Here is a 17,485-nt window from a genome sequence, read left to right as displayed (position 1 = left end):
ACAGTGGAAGTTGGATCCATCAAGGGCCATGTAGTTGTAGGTACCACATTGGCTCTAGATGTAGAAGTGGACACCGAAGGGGGTTTGAACTTAACCATCAGAATCTATACTGGAACCTGCAGACCCATACACTTGCGTGCCACTTGCTCTTGTCAAGATGACTTACTCAGCCCTAAGTCTGTGGTCACTGATATGACTGGCAGCAGCTAGCACTCGGCACCTCTGGCTTTGGGGCCACAAGCCATTAAAACATTGTGAATGCTCAAGAGGTCCAGGTTCAGTGTTTTCAAATTCTGGTGGCCGAAGTTTGGCACCTCAATTGCCTGATTTGCAGTGGTGCTGAACACCTGCAGCCAGGGGCACCTCCAGAAACTTTTCCCATGTTATGCACTGTCAGTCATAGATTCCTGTGGGGCCATCCCCATGACAGCAACTGGCCCCGGGCCTCGCCTGCTGAGTCTATGCCAAACTCAACCCCTGCCTTCCAACCTGGCCTGTCCAGGTGCAGCGTCACGCCTCCATACCTGGGAGGAGACAGGGGCTGCTTGAAGCGGGGTGAGGCCAGGCAGGACTGCGGGGGAAGAGAGGGGGGCAAACCCTGGCCCAGGTCCTGGCCCCACGGCAGCAGCAAGGAGCCACAGCACTGACTGCCCCACTTCCCATGCAGGTTTGGGCCTGTCAGCACTCCACGGTGAGAGAGGGCCATTGGTGCCAAACCTGAGTGGTGCTGCGACTCCCTGTGCACCAGGTCACAATGCCACTCACGCAATTTTGGCCCCACGTCCCCTCCATCGTGACAGAGGGCGGTTGGAGTCGAACCCGAGTGGGCAGTGGGACAGCCAGCACTGCTGCTCCTTGCCATTGCGACAAAACGTGCGGACAGCTGCATACGCCACGGCCTGCAGCTCACACTGGGAACTGTGGGGCTCCAGACCACACAGGCACCTAAATGTCTACCCACACCTCCATGGTTCTGTAACATGCTCCTCACCATGATGTTCAAATGGACTAATGGCATGTAGGTGGAGAACACTGGGGCCCCAAGACTAAGCAATCCATGCACATGGCTAATAGCAATGGCTATCATGGCTAATAGCAATGGTAACAGCAGCGAATCCCTTTTGCCTGTCTAGCACTCAGTTCAGTAAGGCAGGCCCTGGCAGCACGCACAGATAAATGAGAATGGGCGGGTTTCTCTGGGAAAGGCATTTGCATGGCCAGGCATTGTGCAAGGGAATTCCGGCCCGGGCAGAAAGTGATATGCTGGCACCTCCTCAACTTTGCAGAACTGAGGACAGTCGCAGAGGAGGGAAAGACCTGGAACGCTCTGGCTTTTGGGAAGTACAGGACAGTTCCTGAATGGAGTACTGGCACCATCTTAGGATTTTCCATGACCACGAGGGCCAGGATCTTCGGATTTGTGTGTGATCTGAAAAAGGCTACCCGCCCCTCGATCAGCGACTGCTAAGCACCAGGCTGGGAGACTGAGTTCAGTGCTGGGTCTGAAGGGACTGTCTTTGCCCACTGAATTTGCACCACACTGGGAGTTTTATCCAAAAACCTGACACAGCAGATCCAGCTTAACCTGTGACAAGGCAAGAACCATTGCCCTAAGGCTGCACTGGCTGCAGAATGCTTTCAAACCAGATTTCCCCATGGACTTGTCCCCCCTAAGCTACTAAAGGACATGGACTTTAAGCCTTTGACTCTTAAGTACCTAAGACCTCCTTTAACTCCCACCTTCTGCAGGAGACATGGAGATGAGCAGCCACTGTCTCCTTGTAAAGTCTGAAGGAGGGGTGTGGACACAGGTGCCGGACAGTTACCAAAGAGGCAGTCCCGAGACAGGGAACTAAATGGACACTGTCCCAGGGAATAAGACCAACTTAAAAGCCGTGAAGGTCCGGTTCAGGAGGTTTAATGGGGGTTACTGGTGAAAGCCCAGACTCTCCTCATTGAAAGCAGCAATGCACATTAGAGTAGGCACACCCAAATGGGCACTGCAGCTCAGCACAGAGCAGTGGAGGATACCGGCAGGCCTGCGACAAGCCTGAAGGCCCAGCTGCAGCACAGGTCTGGTTGCAAACCTGGAGAGACAGTTCAAAAAGAAAAAGGAAACAAGAGCCAAGCCTCACCTTGATCCCAGACAGCATGACGGTGACCAGGTAGTAATCTGGGAGGAGCAGGGCTCTGACCACACTGCCATCCCGGACATGTTCTATGATGGCTACAGAACACGAACAAGTGAGGGTCAGCTCTCAGGAAGGAGACAACAGCACCATCCTCACACTCCTCCCCCCACAGCATTCAATCAAACCCAGCCATGAGAAGAAACCCACACACAAGCAGCACACACTGCAATCCCCCGCCCTGGCCATGAAAGGGCAATTCACGTGGGATATGCACCCAGCAGCCTATGCAGGGAAGAACTGCAAACCGGCTATGCCCCAAGGCCAGTCAGAGCTCAAAGAACAGTGCAAATGTAAGCGCCAGCAGGAGGTGAACATCCCAGAGCTATGCGCTCGCTGGCAACCCAACATGCTGCTTCACCTGCAGCGCATGCTTACCATTGACTGGCTTCTGGTGCATGGAGTCCACAAAGTGGCGTGGGTTTTCAATCGTGTATTTGAGATCCCGGACTGTGTGAGAGCCTGTTCCTTCACTCCACATTCCCTTTTTCGCAACCTTCGCCTGATCTTCCAGCTCAGCCAGCCTGTTCTGCTCAGGACTAGGAGAAAACACAGCTCTACTGTAAGAGCATTCAAGGGTCATGGCAGAGGCGTGGGGGCTGAGCGCAGCAGGCGGTTGGATGCTGGGGCATTGCTATCTTGCATGTTTTACCAAGAAAGTTTGCTCCAGGGAGCGCATATTTGACTTGACATTTCACTTCTGAATGCTCTAACAATCCAGCCTCCACTCGGGGCGAACAGATCCAGGGGAAAGCCAGACCTCGCCTGGCTAATCGCAGCGTGCACCACACACTAGAGACTAGAGGAATCTTTTCTAGCATCTCACAGCTGAGGAAGTTAGTGCTTTACAAGTAGAGCACTGAGGCCATCTCGATAAGAGGATTAGCTGAATGAAAACCCAAGGATGGCAAGGCAGATGGGAGCCCTGTTTTCATATCATGCAATCTATCCCCCAGTACAGTGGGAAAGACCCAACACTTTGCTACAGCTTCCACCAGCGGAGCTGTACCCAGGCAGAATGGTGGGTTCAAACTGTCTGCGCAGACACAACCTACACCACACAGCATCTGAGTCAGAAATAAATTCCTCCCTTTGTGGGACACAGCCAAAGATTAAGTGACCGGCCTAAGGTCCCTCAGCAAGTGAATGGCTAAGCCAGCAATCCAGTCCAGGAGCCCAGACTCCCTGCGTTAATGATTGGACTGCCACAGACTGGGGAACACTTGGACTGCAGAGGGAGTTGGTTTCACCAGCCTGGCTCCAGTAATTGCAGGCTTGTCTTCTGAAGCTTAGAAGAAGTGAACACCACAGTCAACTTCCAACTAGGCTAGGAAGAGCCAGCATCCATCTCTGGATGCTAGAGCTAACCAGAGTACCAAGCCATTGCTGTACACGCCGATACAGCATGATACAGACCTTGCTGCAATGGAAGCAAGCGTCTGAAGTGCATACTGGAAGCGCTCCCATAAGGCACAAGCCAGGAAGAGCAGTGACAGATCTCAGGTTCACTCACCCCCTTGAACAGTTACCATAATTAACAGGAGCCAATGGATATCAGCACTGCAAATTGCACCACATTGTACTTCCACATCTCACTTCTCTCACAAAATGGAGACAATCCGAAAGTGCATGGAAGCCTCTCAGCAGAGAATTCATGAGCAGCTTCAGCTCTATTTAACACGAATGGAGGCGAAAGGAACCTTACCATGTCTGAACACAGGGATATCTGGCCTGTTAGCCACAGCTGTTCTGGATTCATTAGCCAATTTATTAACGCAATCATCTCCTAACAAGAGCAGCTGTCAGCCCAGAGCACTGCCACTCCACTAACATGCTTGACACACTTCCAGCAAGACACTCAAAGAAACTCTCATACACCAGTGCAGCACCACATGGCTCTTCCTTCTGCCTGGGCACGGGACGCCAGCAGGACTGGACTGCTGGCACTGTGCAAGCTGAAAGCCAGCCTCAGGAGTGGGAGGCCTGTTTTCCACAGCTTGGCAGTAAAGCCATGTACTGCTCCCACCACGAAGAGGGCCAAAGGGTCCCTTTCCTGCACAGGAAACCAGCCTATTTCATAACCTGAAATAGGCTATCAGATCCAGACACCCACTGCAAGCACTTCCACACACACTTAACTTTCATCACATGAGTGCTCCTCCTGAAGGAATTGTTCATGTGCGTGAAAGTGAGTTACTTCCTTGTGTTTGCAGGATCAGGGCCTTCCCTGTCAGTATGTTCTTTGCCTCTACCAGTATTGTGTAATTAAATGAGGGACCCAGCCATAGTGGCATTTAAAAAAAAACCTTCATTTTGTTTAGTATAAATTTTAAGGTTGCAATAGCATAAACTTTCAAAATAGTTTTCCAAGCCCTCCCCCAACATTAAAAAACAAAAAGTCAGTGATTTAAATTCCTTGAACCTGGTAAAGGACTGATCCTGGACTGGATGGGGAGAGATGATGGCCTAAGGTGCTCCTTTATACTATATCTGCTTTCCCGACCCCTGAAACTACCTTGGGGTCTAAACAGGAGCCAGCAATGAGGGAGGGGCTGTGGGTTCCAACTTCTCACGCAGAGTGCGATGTAGTCCATGTCTGGATCAGGTGGGAAGTGCTCATGGCACGTGCCATTACCAAGCTCTCCCAGCCTCTCCCTTTGGCTTTAAGACATGCCGCGCCACTTCTCATCTAGGCCTGATGAAATAGGAAAGACGACTCAAGGCAGCATGTGATGTCTGTTGGCTTGACTTGAACGCCTTGCCTTCCTGTTAGTGAAGGGGCAAGCAGCACACTGTTCTCCACAGTCCGTGGCAAGAAGTTGCCTAAGGCACAGAGGTTAAAAGAGGCTGTAAAAGCGGGTTTTTTTAAAATGCCACTTCTGGCTGGGTCCCTTCTTTAATTACACAAACACTGGTAGCGGCAAAGAACATAGATAGGTAAGGCCCTGATCCCGCAAACACAAGGAGGTAACTCACTTCACGCACATGAACCCTTCAGGAGGGGTAAGCATGTGATGAAAGTTAAGCATGTGTGGAAGTGCTTGCAGCGTCAGGGACTAAACTGTATTGAAAATGTTTTAGTAGCAAAACCTTTGTCACTTCACAAGTAAACTGTTTCAGAGTTAAAAGTTTGGCCTTCAATACACTGAGTTATTGACATTTTTATTCAGAGGCTAAAAAGTTCAAAAATACCCTAAAGTCTGGCTCCTAAACCTATATTTAGGCACCCAAGTGTGTGACTTCAGAGCACAAGTCCCATTGACTGAAAACTGCAATTCCTAATATAGGAGTACAGCCTGGTTAAGGCATTTCAGCTCTCAATTGCATCCAATGAAGTGAGCTGTAGCTCACGAAAGCTTATGCTCAAATAAATTGGTTAGTCTCTAAGGTGCCACAAGTCCTCCTTTTCTTTTTGCAAATACAGACTAACACGGCTGCTACTCTAAAAGCTCTCAATTGGTGGCTCAGAGGGTGGTGATAGTGGGCAAATAGCCTGTGCTTTATTTCCAAACTATGTTTGCATTCCTCTCTGAGCAAGGGTATCAGTGAGGCTCTGGACTGGTCTTTCTGATATGTCTGGGGGGAGAAAGCAGAAGGAGACTCCGCTGGTTGGAAGGCATGAGATGCGCTGTCCTGAGATGGGGGGTTCCACGACCACCACTCCCAAGAGAAGGAGGCGGGTGGTGGTGGAGGTCGGGGACTCTCTACTCCGGGGGACTGAGTCATCTATCTGCCGCCCTGACCGGGAAAACCAAGAAGTCTGCTGCTTGCCGGGGGCTAAGATTCGCGATGTGACGGAGAGACTGCCGAGACTCATCAAGCCCTCGGATCGCTACCCCTTCCTGCTTCTCCACGTGGGCACCAATGATACTGCCAAGAATGACCTTGAGCGGATCACTGCGGACTATGTGGCTCTAGGAAGAAGGATAAAGGAGTTGGAGGCGCAAGTGGTGTTCTCGTCCATCCTCCCCGTGGAAGGAAAGGGCCCGGGTAGAGACCTTCGAATCGTGGAAGTCAACGAATGGCTACGCAGGTGGTGTCGGAGAGAAGGTTTTGGATTCTTTGACCATGGGATGGTGTTCCATGAAGGAGGAGTGCTGGGCAGAGACGGGCTCCACCTTACGAAGAGAGGGAAGAGCATCTTTGCGAGCAGGCTGGCTAACCTAGTGAGGAGGGCTTTAAACTAGGTTCACCGGGGGAAGGAGACCAAAGCCCTGAGGTAAGTGGGAAAGCGGGATACCAGAAGGAAGCACAGGCAGGAATGTCTGTGAGGGGAGGGCTCCTGCCTCATACTGAGAATGAGGGGCGATCAGCAGCTTATCTCAAGTGCTTATATACAAATGCACAAAGCCTTGGAAACAAGCAGGGAGAACTGGAAGTCCTGGCACAGTCAAGGAATTATGACGTGATTGGAATAACAGAGACTTGGTGGGATAACTCACATGAGTGGAGTACTGTCATGGATGGTTATAAACTGTTCAGGAAGGAAAGGCAGGGCAGAAAAGGTGGGGGAGTAGCACTGTATGTAAGGGAGCAGTATGACTGCTCAGAGCTCCGGTACGAAACTGCAGAAAAACCTGAGAGTCTCTGGATTAAGTTTAGAAGCGTGAGCAACAAGAGTGATGGAGTGGTGGGAGTCTGCTATAGACCACCGGGCCAGGGGGATGAGGTGGATGAGGCTTTCTTCCGGCAGCTCGCGGAAGCCACTAGATCACATGCCCTGGTTCTCATGGGTGACTTTAATTTTCCTGATATCTGCTGGGAGAGCAATACAGCGGTGCATAGACAATCCAGGAAGTTTTTGGAAAGCGTAGGGGACAATTTCCTGGTGCAAGTGCTGGAGGAACCAACTAGGGGCAGAGCTCTTCTTGACCTGCTGCTCACAAACCGGGAAGAATTAGTGGGGGAAGCAAAAGTGGATGGGAATCTGGAAGGCACTGACCATGAGTTGGTTGAGTTCGGGATCCTGACACAGGGAAGAAAGGTAAGCAGCAGGATACGGACCCTGGACTTCAGGAAAGCAGACTTCGACTCCCTCAGGGAACGGATGGGTAGGATCCCCTGGGGGACTAACATGAAAGGGAAAGGAGTCCAGGAGAGCTGGCTGTATTTCAAGGAATCCCTGTTGAGGTTACAGGGACAAACCATCCCGATGTGTCGAAAGAATAGTAAATATGGCAGGCCTCCAGCTCAGCTTAACGGTGAAATCCTAGCGGATCTTAAGCATAAAAAAGAAGCTTACAAGAAGTGAAAGGTTGGACGTATGACCAGGGAAGAGTATAAAAATATTGCTCGGGCATGTAGGAATGAAATTAGGAGGGCCAAATCGCACCTGGAGCTGCAGCTAGCGAGAGATGTTAAGAGTAACAAGAAGGGTTTCTTCAGGTATGTTGGCAACAAGAAGAAAGCCAAGGAAAGTGTGGGCCCCTTAATGAATGAGGGAGGCAACCTAGTGACAGAGAATGCGGAAAAAGCTAATGTACTCAATGCTTTTTTTGCCTCTGTCTTCACTAACAAGGTCAGCTCCCAGACTGCTGCGCTGGGCATCACAACATGGGGAATAGATGGCCAGCCCTCTGTGGAGAAAGAGGTGGTTAGGGACTATTTAGAAAAGCTGGACGTGCACAAGTCCATGGGGCCGGACGAGTTGCATCCGAGAGTGCTAAAGGAACTGGCGGCTGTGATTGCAGAGCCATTGGCCATTATCTTTGAAAACTCGTGGCAAACGGGGGAAGTCCCAGATGACTGGAAAAAGGCTAATGTAGTGCCAATCTTTAAAAAAGGGAAGGAGGAGGATCCTGGGAACTACAGGCCAGTCAGCCTCACTTCAGTCCCCGGAAAAATCATGGAGCATGTCCTCAAGGAATCAATCCTGAAGCACTTACACGAGAGGAAAGTGATCAGGAACAGTCAGCATGCATTCACCAAGGGAAGGTCATGCCTGACTAATCTAATCGCCTTCTATGATGAGATTACTGGTTCTGTGGATGAAGGGAAAGCGGTGGATGTATTGTATCTTGACTTTAGCAAAGCAGAAGTATGGGCTGGATGAATGCACTATAAGGTGGGTAGAAAGTTGGCTAGAGTGTCGGGCTCAACGGGTAGTGATCAATGGCTCCATGTCTAGTTGGCAGCCGGTGTCAAGTGGAGTGCCCCAAGGGTCGGTCCTGGGGCCGGTTTTGTTCAATATCTTCATCAATGATCTGGAGGATGGTGTGGATTGCACACTCAGCAAATTTGTGGATGATACTAAACTGGGAGGAGTGGTAGATACGCTGGAGGGGAGGGATAGGATACAGAGGGACCTAGACAAATTGGAGGATTGGGCCAAAAGAAATCTGATGAGGTTCAATAAGGATAAGTGCAGGGTCCTGCACTTAGGACGGAAGAACCCAATGCACAGCTACAGACTAGGGACCGAATGGCTAGGCAGCAGTTCTGCGGAAAAGGACCTAGGGGTGACAGTGGACAAGAAGCTGGATATGAGTCAGCAGTGTGCCCTTGTTGCCAAGAAGGCCAATGGCATTTTGGGATGTATAAGTAGGGGCATAGCGAGCAGATCGAGGGTCCCTTAACTCAGGTCCCTTCCAACCCTGATATTCTATGATTCTCCGCAGAGATGAGCATTTTAAGTGTGACACTCTAGCAGAATAAAGTCTGCATAGAATCAGAATATAAGGCTGCAGCTGCACTGCTTGTGGTGGGGAGACTAAGCCACCAAGAGCTCTCCTGTCAGCCTAACTACTGCCTCTGCGAAAGGCATAGCTGTGTTGTTGGGAAAAGCTCTCCCACCGACATGGTGCAGTCTGCACTGGTGCTTAGGTAAGGGTAATTTACAAAGCTCAGGGGGGTGGATTATTCACACCCCAGAACGACGAAGTTATTCTAGAGTAACCTGTAGTGTAGACAAGGTCTTAGTGAGGAATTCAAACATCCACTTTAGCAATGTAAGATTAGCATTATTAGGGGTATGTCTATAGCGCAACCAGGGCTGCGTGACTGACTGCAGCTCACGTAGCCACACCCACACTCGCTCCACTGGCTGGCTTACTAAAAACAATGGGGAGGACATGGTGGCACAGGCTAGCAATGCCAGTAAGTACCCAGGGGGCTTGTGCAGCTCACACTGAAGCCTGGGCGTCCTGTCCTCACTATTTTTAGCGAGGCTAGCTAGATGAAAGTAGTGCAGGTACGTCTACATGAGCGGCAATCACACACCCGGCTGCAGTGTAGGTATAGCCTATAGCACGGTAAGTAAAGAATTGCAACTTGGGAACCGTTCGGATTTAAATAAAAGTTGGTTTGTTAGTTGTTTCAGGTTTGTATCCACCAGCCATTCTTCACTGGGATTGACCCTTACGGTCCTTAAGGATCTCACAGCATGACCAAGAGGTGTATTAATCCTGGTGTCCTGGCCTTTCATTTCCCCTGCATTTTAACTGCACAGTATTTCACTTTGTGCTCTGAACAGCTATGCTGCTGGGTTCAGTTAAATAAATGCCTTATTCTTCCCAAAGCTTGGCAACAGAAAATTGCACAGTTGCAACTTGTGTTGGTCCCGAGAGTCCAGCCTAACTCTCCTGTTTAAGGTGCACACACCATGCCATGTCCACAGGCAGCATAGCGGGATTGCCCTGGGAGAACTCAGGGCTCTGCTGGAGCTGCATCACTAGAATTTCATGCCGAAGCAGGAATTGCATTGGTGCAGTGACCGAGGATGGGGTGCATTAGGGCAGAGCCTTGCTCAGTGAAAGTGTAATCACGGTGGTGATTCTTCCCCACTGGAAGATGTATGTGGGGGAGCGGATGCATTTTCAGGCCTGACGGGCGTTTCGCACATGTTCTAGCATAGAAAAGACTTCAGAAGGGGCTGTGTTTCCGTCGTGGGTGATGTGAGTTGTGCCTGTAGCTTGGGAAGCCATTTGCAGCCTTTCAGAAAACAAGGCACTATCTAAATACCAGTCTATATTTGTGTGTGTGTGTATATACACATACATACACACACACACCCACACACATACACATACATTGAGACTCCAACCAGAGACTGCTGAATTGGAATTAATTTGCAAACTGGATACAATTAACTTAGGCTTGAATAGAGACTGGGAGTGGATGGGTCATTACATGAAGTAAAACTAATTCCCCATGTTTATTTCTCCCACCCCCACTGTTCCTCAGACGTTCTTGTCAACTGCTGGAAATGGCCCACCTTGAGTACCACTACAAAAGGTTTTCTTCCCCACCTCCCCGCTCTCCTGCTGGTATTAGCTCATCTTAAGTGATCACTCTCCTTACAGTGTGTATGGTAACACCCCTTGTTTCATGTTCTCTGTATATATAAATCTGTAGTTTCCACTGAATGCATCCGATGAAGTGAGCTGTAGCTCGCGAAAGCTGATGCTCAAATAAATTGGTTAGTCTCTAAGGTGCCACAAGTCCTCCTTTTCTTTTTGCAAATACAGACTAACACGGCTGCTACTCTGAAATCTATATTTGACCAGTAGTTCTGGATGAGTCGGGCAATGAGGTCTGCACCACAGAGCTCAATGGATCCTGAGTGACAGCCCAGTCTAGTGGACCAAGCAGAAACTGGGCATCAGGCATTGCAGATGTGCCATGCTCATGGCACCACTGCCTTGCTGGCTGACGCTGGGGGAGTCATTAACTACTGCAGATAGGGAAACAATGGGGATTATACCTCCCTTCCCAGTAGGGGGATTGCAAAGCACTACTGTACACACCAAGTACTATCACTAGAAGAAAGCTTTTAGTGCCTTGGTTCCTGAAAGAGGCAACCAAGAGCAAGAACAGCTTAATTCAGGGCCCCCATCTCTCCCAGGAAATGCCTGGCACTGCAGAATTTTCTTTATTGGCAAGACTGGAGCTAAAATAGCCACATCCAGACCCTTAGCAATGTGGGCAATGTTTACACAACATACCTGCTTACAGACTGTACTATGAAAAGCTTCAGTGGAAGACACCCAAGCATACTAGTAACGGCCTTGAGGAAACAATGCAGGCATACTTCCAACCCGAAAAAGGATAAAATAGCATCCAACAGCTATATATAGAACAGCTCCATAGACCATTCACACCCCGTGTAATACAATAACCCACGCCTAGGGATGCACTGGGGAGATCCTGGGATATCCTGTAGTTAAAATCCTGGGTCTCCCAAGAGATGGCCAGTGGAAGAGCTACTCATGAAAGCTTTGGGGATATCACTTCCAAACATGGGACAGGGAAACCAGAAAGTTAACATGTCAATTCCAAGGCTCTAACACAAGTGTACATCCTGGCAGACAGCAAGGCTGCACGCATGTGGGCTGAGTGAGTGTTGCATCTGTGGGGTACAGAGATGGGAAAATCTGTGTTAATTGCAGTGTTATCTTCCATTGCATCAGCATGCTCTGACAGAGCAAGCCCAGGACAGCCTCAAAGAGGTTGCTTTGCAGCTAGAGATGTGTCTCAGATTTTCAGTAGCTCTTGAGTATAGGAGAAGCTGGGGGGGGGTTACCCTCCCTCTGCCATGACCCCAAAGGAGGGGGGAGCTGCTATTTTGGAATGCCTGTTCCCAGCAAGCCAACCAGTTTAGTAGCAAAATGTTTCATAGCTAAATCTTTGTCACTTCACAAATAAACTGCTTCAGAGTTAAAAGTTTGGCCTTCCAATACATTAAGTTATTGACATTTTTAATCACAGGCTAAAATGTTCAAAAATACCCTAAAGTCTGGCTCCTAAGCCTATACTTAGGCACCCAAGGGTGTGACTTTGGAGCACAAGTCCCATTGACTTGCAGCTGGGAAGTTGCTAGATAAAACACCCGACACCATACTACATAAAGCCTAGAACTCAACCAACAGCTGGCCCCAGAACAGCAGTGAGGAAGTAATTCATCAACAGCTTTGTCTTGTCATCAACGCAAAGCTGTTCAGGAAAGTCAAGTGTCAAAAAACATCTGAACCCCAGGACAAGTTTAGAGAAGAGCAGGAAATATACGTACTTATTGGCTCGGATTCCTTCCCTGCGAGAGGCCAGGCCTTCTGCCACGAGAGACTCGGCAATGTTCTCCCCAGTCGTGTCTGGTAAGAGGGGAAGAAATGAAATCAGATTCACTGAGAGCAAAATTCTGAGTGCTGTCACTGCATAGCATCTCTTTGGACGAGAGACAGTTATACAGGAGGCTCTTTATAGACAAAAAGTCTTGTGACCGAAATATCAATCAAGACAACTACTGGAAGCAACAAACTAGGAGGCAAAGGGAGGGCAAGGTTAAAGATACTTCGATGGAAAGTTAGGCTTGTTATGTGCACACCTTGGCACCCCCATTGTCCATCTACACCAGTAGCTCTCAACCCACAGCCCATGGGCTGCTTGCGGCCCAATCAGCACACAATTGCACCTCATGTGACATCCTCAGGGCCATACAGGTAGTATATACATTGTGTGGCTGCAGCCCACATAAAACAGAGAGCTGCATATGCAGCCCCCGATGGTAAACAGGTTGAGAACCACTGGTCTACACGTTAGTGGATTAGATGTTTACAAGGCACGATGTTAACAGAACAGCCATAATGCTTCACTAATTTCAGAAGGAATTCACAGGCAAACTTGCTGGCATGGTGGCCACCAAGCAAGCATGGAACTTATAATGTTTTCTATTCAAATCCAGCCCCAGCTCAGTGAAGACTGGAAGGCATTACCAGCGACAGGCATCCGCATCTGGCAATTTTGGCTGAGAAGCCAAGGATTGAATGGGATAGTAAACGGAACGATATTGGCAAGGCGGGGGAACAGTAGAGTGAACTTTGCCTTGTGCCATCTGGGCTCTAGAGGGGCTTCTGTCCCCACAGTTACCATTAACAACTTTCACCATCACAAACCACCACCCCCACATGGAATATAGATCACTGCACCCATGAAAAGCATGAAAAGCACTTTAGCATAAGTGAACTCTGCTTACAGCTGACAGTTAATTCCCCAGCTAACCACTTTCACCCTGTCATTTTGGAGTTTGATTCGCATTTCCTCCAAACTACCACCTTGACAATCCCTCCACACACTCGGAGAGGTGAAGGAGGGGTTGGCCAGAAAACAGGGTTCTAGCAGCTGCCACGTGGCCACTTCAGGCAGATTTCCTGGAAGTGATTTCAGGAGCCCCAGTCTCACAGACCACCAATACCACTGAGTGTCACTTTGCCCCAGGGAACACCTAGATCAAAAGTGCCAGTCTGGTGGCACCATGATACAACAGGCACTGGTTGTCAAGGAGGAGTTTAGTGTCAGCAAAGCACAAGGATAAAAATGTATGGGGCATGCCACTCTGATGACAATTAAGGCAAGGGAAGAGGGAAAGAATAAGGGAGAAAATCTGACATAAGATCTGCACATCAGTCTGGGAAAAAATATTTATACGTGACCAGGTCATCCTCTGTAGCAGAAGCCATTGCATAGGATATGGAGGTAATTATATGCAACAGGATCAAAGGGGCTTTTGAAATGCCACCAGAAAAAAACAGAATTCTAATCAAACGCTGTTGTCCCGGGGAAGGGTGAGATCATCAACTGCTACGATAACACACAGCCGCACAAACACTGATTCTGTGCAGAATCAGCCAACTTTGTGGCTAATGTGGCAGCGACGGGTCACACCTGACCACAGCCATCAGAGGGTATGTCTGACAGGCGTCCACAGAACAGACACCGACTCAGACATGGGGTTCTCTCCAGCCTGAGAGGCTGGAACAGTTTGTTGGCAAGGAAGGGAGCAGATTAGTAGTAGGAACTGACAACTTGGGTGATCTGAAGGGGTAAGGTTTTTGCTTTGCTCTCCCCGCAAGTTCATGGCCTACCCAGATGAGGCTGCAGCAGCCTCTGGCTCTAAGTACATTCGGAATGAATCCATGTCAGATTTCCTCAGACATTTCTAGAACTGTAACAATCCTTTTGCACTTCATAATGGGGGAAAACTCTCCTGTTAGCCATCCAAAAGAAGAAATAAGTGACGCTACATCCTCAAAAGAGAACCAGAAGGGGAGGACAAATCCAGCTTGGTTTTAAGGTCGCAGCTGGGGTGTTCCAAATTCATAAGGTGTGCGCTTCTCCCACTCTGCTCAGCCCAAAGCTAAGAACAAGTTACAAAGGTTACAGACTTCTGACCACTAATAGAGAGCTAGAATCCAGCTGGAGGAAGGCACCTGCCTGGTGAGGCTCTTGGGGCATTGTTAATTGTATTGACATCTTGACAAACTTCATCAGGAAATGTTTTATGCTTCGTCTATTCATCTAAATCCTGTCCTGTCACACAGTTTAACAATAAGGGAGACACCTACACAGGAAGCCTGTCATAAAAATCTTTTATGTGGCAGAGAACAAGGAGGAAGAACACTGAAACAGAGCACTTAAACCGACAGCAGTGTCACTTCAGAACAAAATCCTTTCAAGATTTATTTCCAGCAGACTAACACTTTGCTTCTGCCTTCTGATGATAAATACACGAACGCTCCAGGATTCCCAACAAAAGAATGGATTTTGTACAGAAGCCAGGGAGTTGCAGAGACAGTGGTCCTCTCCCAAGGAGTCAGTCATAGCATAAGCTTTTCAAAAGGATTATGGGTGCAGATTATCCCACAACTGGCTACTGAGGGGGTTCTCACACCTCCCTCTGAAGCATTTGGTGCTGGCCACTGTTGGAGACCAGGCCAGATGCATCATGGGTCTGATCCAGTCTGTCAATTCCTGTGATACGCTGGATAGCTCAGACACTGGCAGGGCAGCAGCTTATCTCTGTCACTGGTTCAACAGCAACCAATAGCAGTTACTGTTGGCAGGCTGGTGACAGGTTACATACAGCTGCAGCCCCTTATTGGAAGGCCTGGGAGAGACCAAAGAGTGAATGGTCCTTTAGTTTGTACGAGGGGGAGGAGTTGAGCATGCTGGCAAGGCAGGCACCCCCTATACCCACTTCTGGCATTGTACCTGCCATGGCCTGGACTCAATTTCCAGGTCTCTCCTGAGCAGAAACTCAAGTTGGATCATACTGGTGTTAGCGAGTTAGACAGGACTGACAGATGGGAGTTCAGGAAAGAGCAACAGAGTGGAGATCGGACATGGGCAGCTGAGAGACCACTTGGCTACACCGCTACGGAGGAAAGCCCTGAAAACAGTGGGAATAGGTGACTACGAAGGGGTTACCATAGCCAAAGAGAAATAAGTAGGGGCAGCAGGAGGACATTAAGGAAGTCTACTTGAGCAGAGCCCTGGTGAAGACTCCCGACCACGAGATGCAGGAGGCTGTGCACTCAACCTTTAGGGAAGGGGTGGAAGCCACAATGCTTGGGACTTGTAAGAACCTACGGTTCTTATCTGGCCCCCATGTCTCAGTCTTTAATGCACTTATCCTCCTATGCCCCTATAAGGTAGAACAGGAGGGGGAAACGAGGCCCAGAGACAGAGACTCACCCAAGGCCAGATGCGGTCTGTACCAGAGCACAGAACTGGCCTAGGTCTGCCAAGTGCCAGGCTAGTGCCCTAAGCACTGGTACCCATCCTTCCCTCCTAAGGGCAGCAGCAGCCAGACTGGATCAGATGAGCAGTCCATCTAGTGCCATGTCCTGTCTCCAACTGCAAGCTGCTCCAGAGGCTGGGGCAATAGCAGTGATGGGACAACCTGACTCCAGGGAAAATTTCCTGCAAGTGCCCATTAGAGGTTGGCTCATGCCCTGAAGCATAAAACACACAGGTTTAGCAGGGAACAATCCCTTGCATGCAGCGAGATGGAAAAGACTGAAGACTCACTCGTGACCCAGACACTCCGAAGGCTGATGAAAGTTATGCTCCTGTTAGTCTACAGCTAGGTTAGGACAGCACTGTATGACTGGGTAGCATTATCCTTTCCCTTTTTGGACAGTGACCCAGCAGCTTACTGAACATTGGCTTGGGTTCAGCCTTCTCCCCTGGACACTTCAGATCCTTGTGCACTGGACTGACAGCTGAGGAGCAGGAACTAACTAATCCAGCATGGGGAGGGAGGGGGAAGCAAAATGCATTTGCCCTATTTAGGCAACAAGAGGCCAGTCCTATTCAGCTTCTTCAGCCACCTCCCTGCGTGAACCAGAACGCCTGTCCCCGCAGACACAGGCGCTGCCTGCATGGGTGCTCTGGGGCTGGAACACCCACAGGGAAAAGTAGGTGGTCAGAACCCACCAGCCACAGTTGTTCAGGGGCACCACTGCCAACCAGGGGCATCACCAAACAGCTGATTGGTGACTCAGGGAGGGGCTCGGCGGAAGCAGCGAAATAGGGGCAGAAAGAGGCAGAGCAAGTGTGGGGCATTGGGGGAAGGGGGGAGCACCCCTCGGGAAAACCAAAAGTCAGCGCCTCTGCCCACAGAGACCCAACAAGCAGTAAAGGCAAAGGGAATAAGCAAAACAGACAATAGTGAACAAAGAATGGAGAGAACAGGAGAAAGGAAGGGAAATGTAGCATGGAGAGGAAGGCAACCAGGGCTGTCCTCCTGTCAGTCCCCCTCATTTTTACTACCAATGCGCACCTGGAGTTCAGGGAAGAGGAAAGCGATAGTACCATGGGCATAACAGTGTGTTTCATTCCAGAGCATCCTCTAGGAGCTCTTTGAAGGTCTCCCATTCAAATGCTGACCTGGCCAACTATTACTTAGAGTCTGCAAGGTCTTTAACCCCACTGCACCATTTTGGAATAAGCCTTACTCAGATTCCAAGGCCAGAAAGGACCACTGTGATCATTTAGTCTGACCTCCTCTATCACACAGGCCAGAGACCTTCCCCTAAACAAGCCCTAGAGCAGAGCTTTCAGCAAAACTTCTAGGCTGGATTTAAGAATTGCCAGTGATGGAAAATCCAGCACAACCCTTGGTAAATTGTTCCAGTGGTTAATTACCCTCACTGTTAAATGTATGCCTCATTTTCATCATGCATGTATATGCGTTCCAAAGGGGTGCTTACACAAGAACGGGGCTAAAAAATTAGAAGCCTCTGAGTCATTGTATAAAGTCCTCATGCCCCCAGACTCCCTACCATTTTAAAAGAATAAATCAAGCTGTGCCCAACTTGTGCACTGCTTTTAACTGTGACCTGATGACAATCGACTCTGTCAATGAAAAGCAAAATGACTTCCTATGCGTGTCTGGCTTTTGTTGGACACTCATTCTTGTTTCTCTCCACGTCTTGTCAGTCTGTGGTGTCTCTCTGTTGGTTTGTGTCTGTTCCCTCTCTACCCAACACCTTATAGCCTCTTTCCTCACATGCTTCTCTCTA

The 17,485-nt window shown here is 49.4% G+C and overlaps 1 protein-coding gene across 1 annotated transcript in view; it reads right to left on the bottom strand.

Moving 5' to 3' along the window:
• SND1 (staphylococcal nuclease and tudor domain containing 1) overlaps window positions 1–17,485 on the bottom strand; it is a 507,509-nt gene that overhangs the window by 459,011 nt on the left and 31,013 nt on the right. The window contains exons 4-6 of the mRNA XM_048821939.2: window positions 12,196–12,274; window positions 2,568–2,728; window positions 2,136–2,227 (exon numbers count right to left, since the gene is read on the bottom strand). Of these exons, the coding sequence (XP_048677896.1) occupies window positions 2,136–2,227; window positions 2,568–2,728; window positions 12,196–12,274 (332 nt within the window). The remainder of the gene's footprint in view (window positions 1–2,135; window positions 2,228–2,567; window positions 2,729–12,195; window positions 12,275–17,485) is intronic.

Source organism: Caretta caretta, chromosome 1 (assembly GCF_965140235.1).
Source record: "Caretta caretta isolate rCarCar2 chromosome 1, rCarCar1.hap1, whole genome shotgun sequence".
NCBI lineage: Eukaryota > Metazoa > Chordata > Testudines > Cheloniidae > Caretta > Caretta caretta.
Note: the sequence above shows the minus strand (reverse complement) of the source record. Positions and strands in the feature narration are given on the sequence as shown.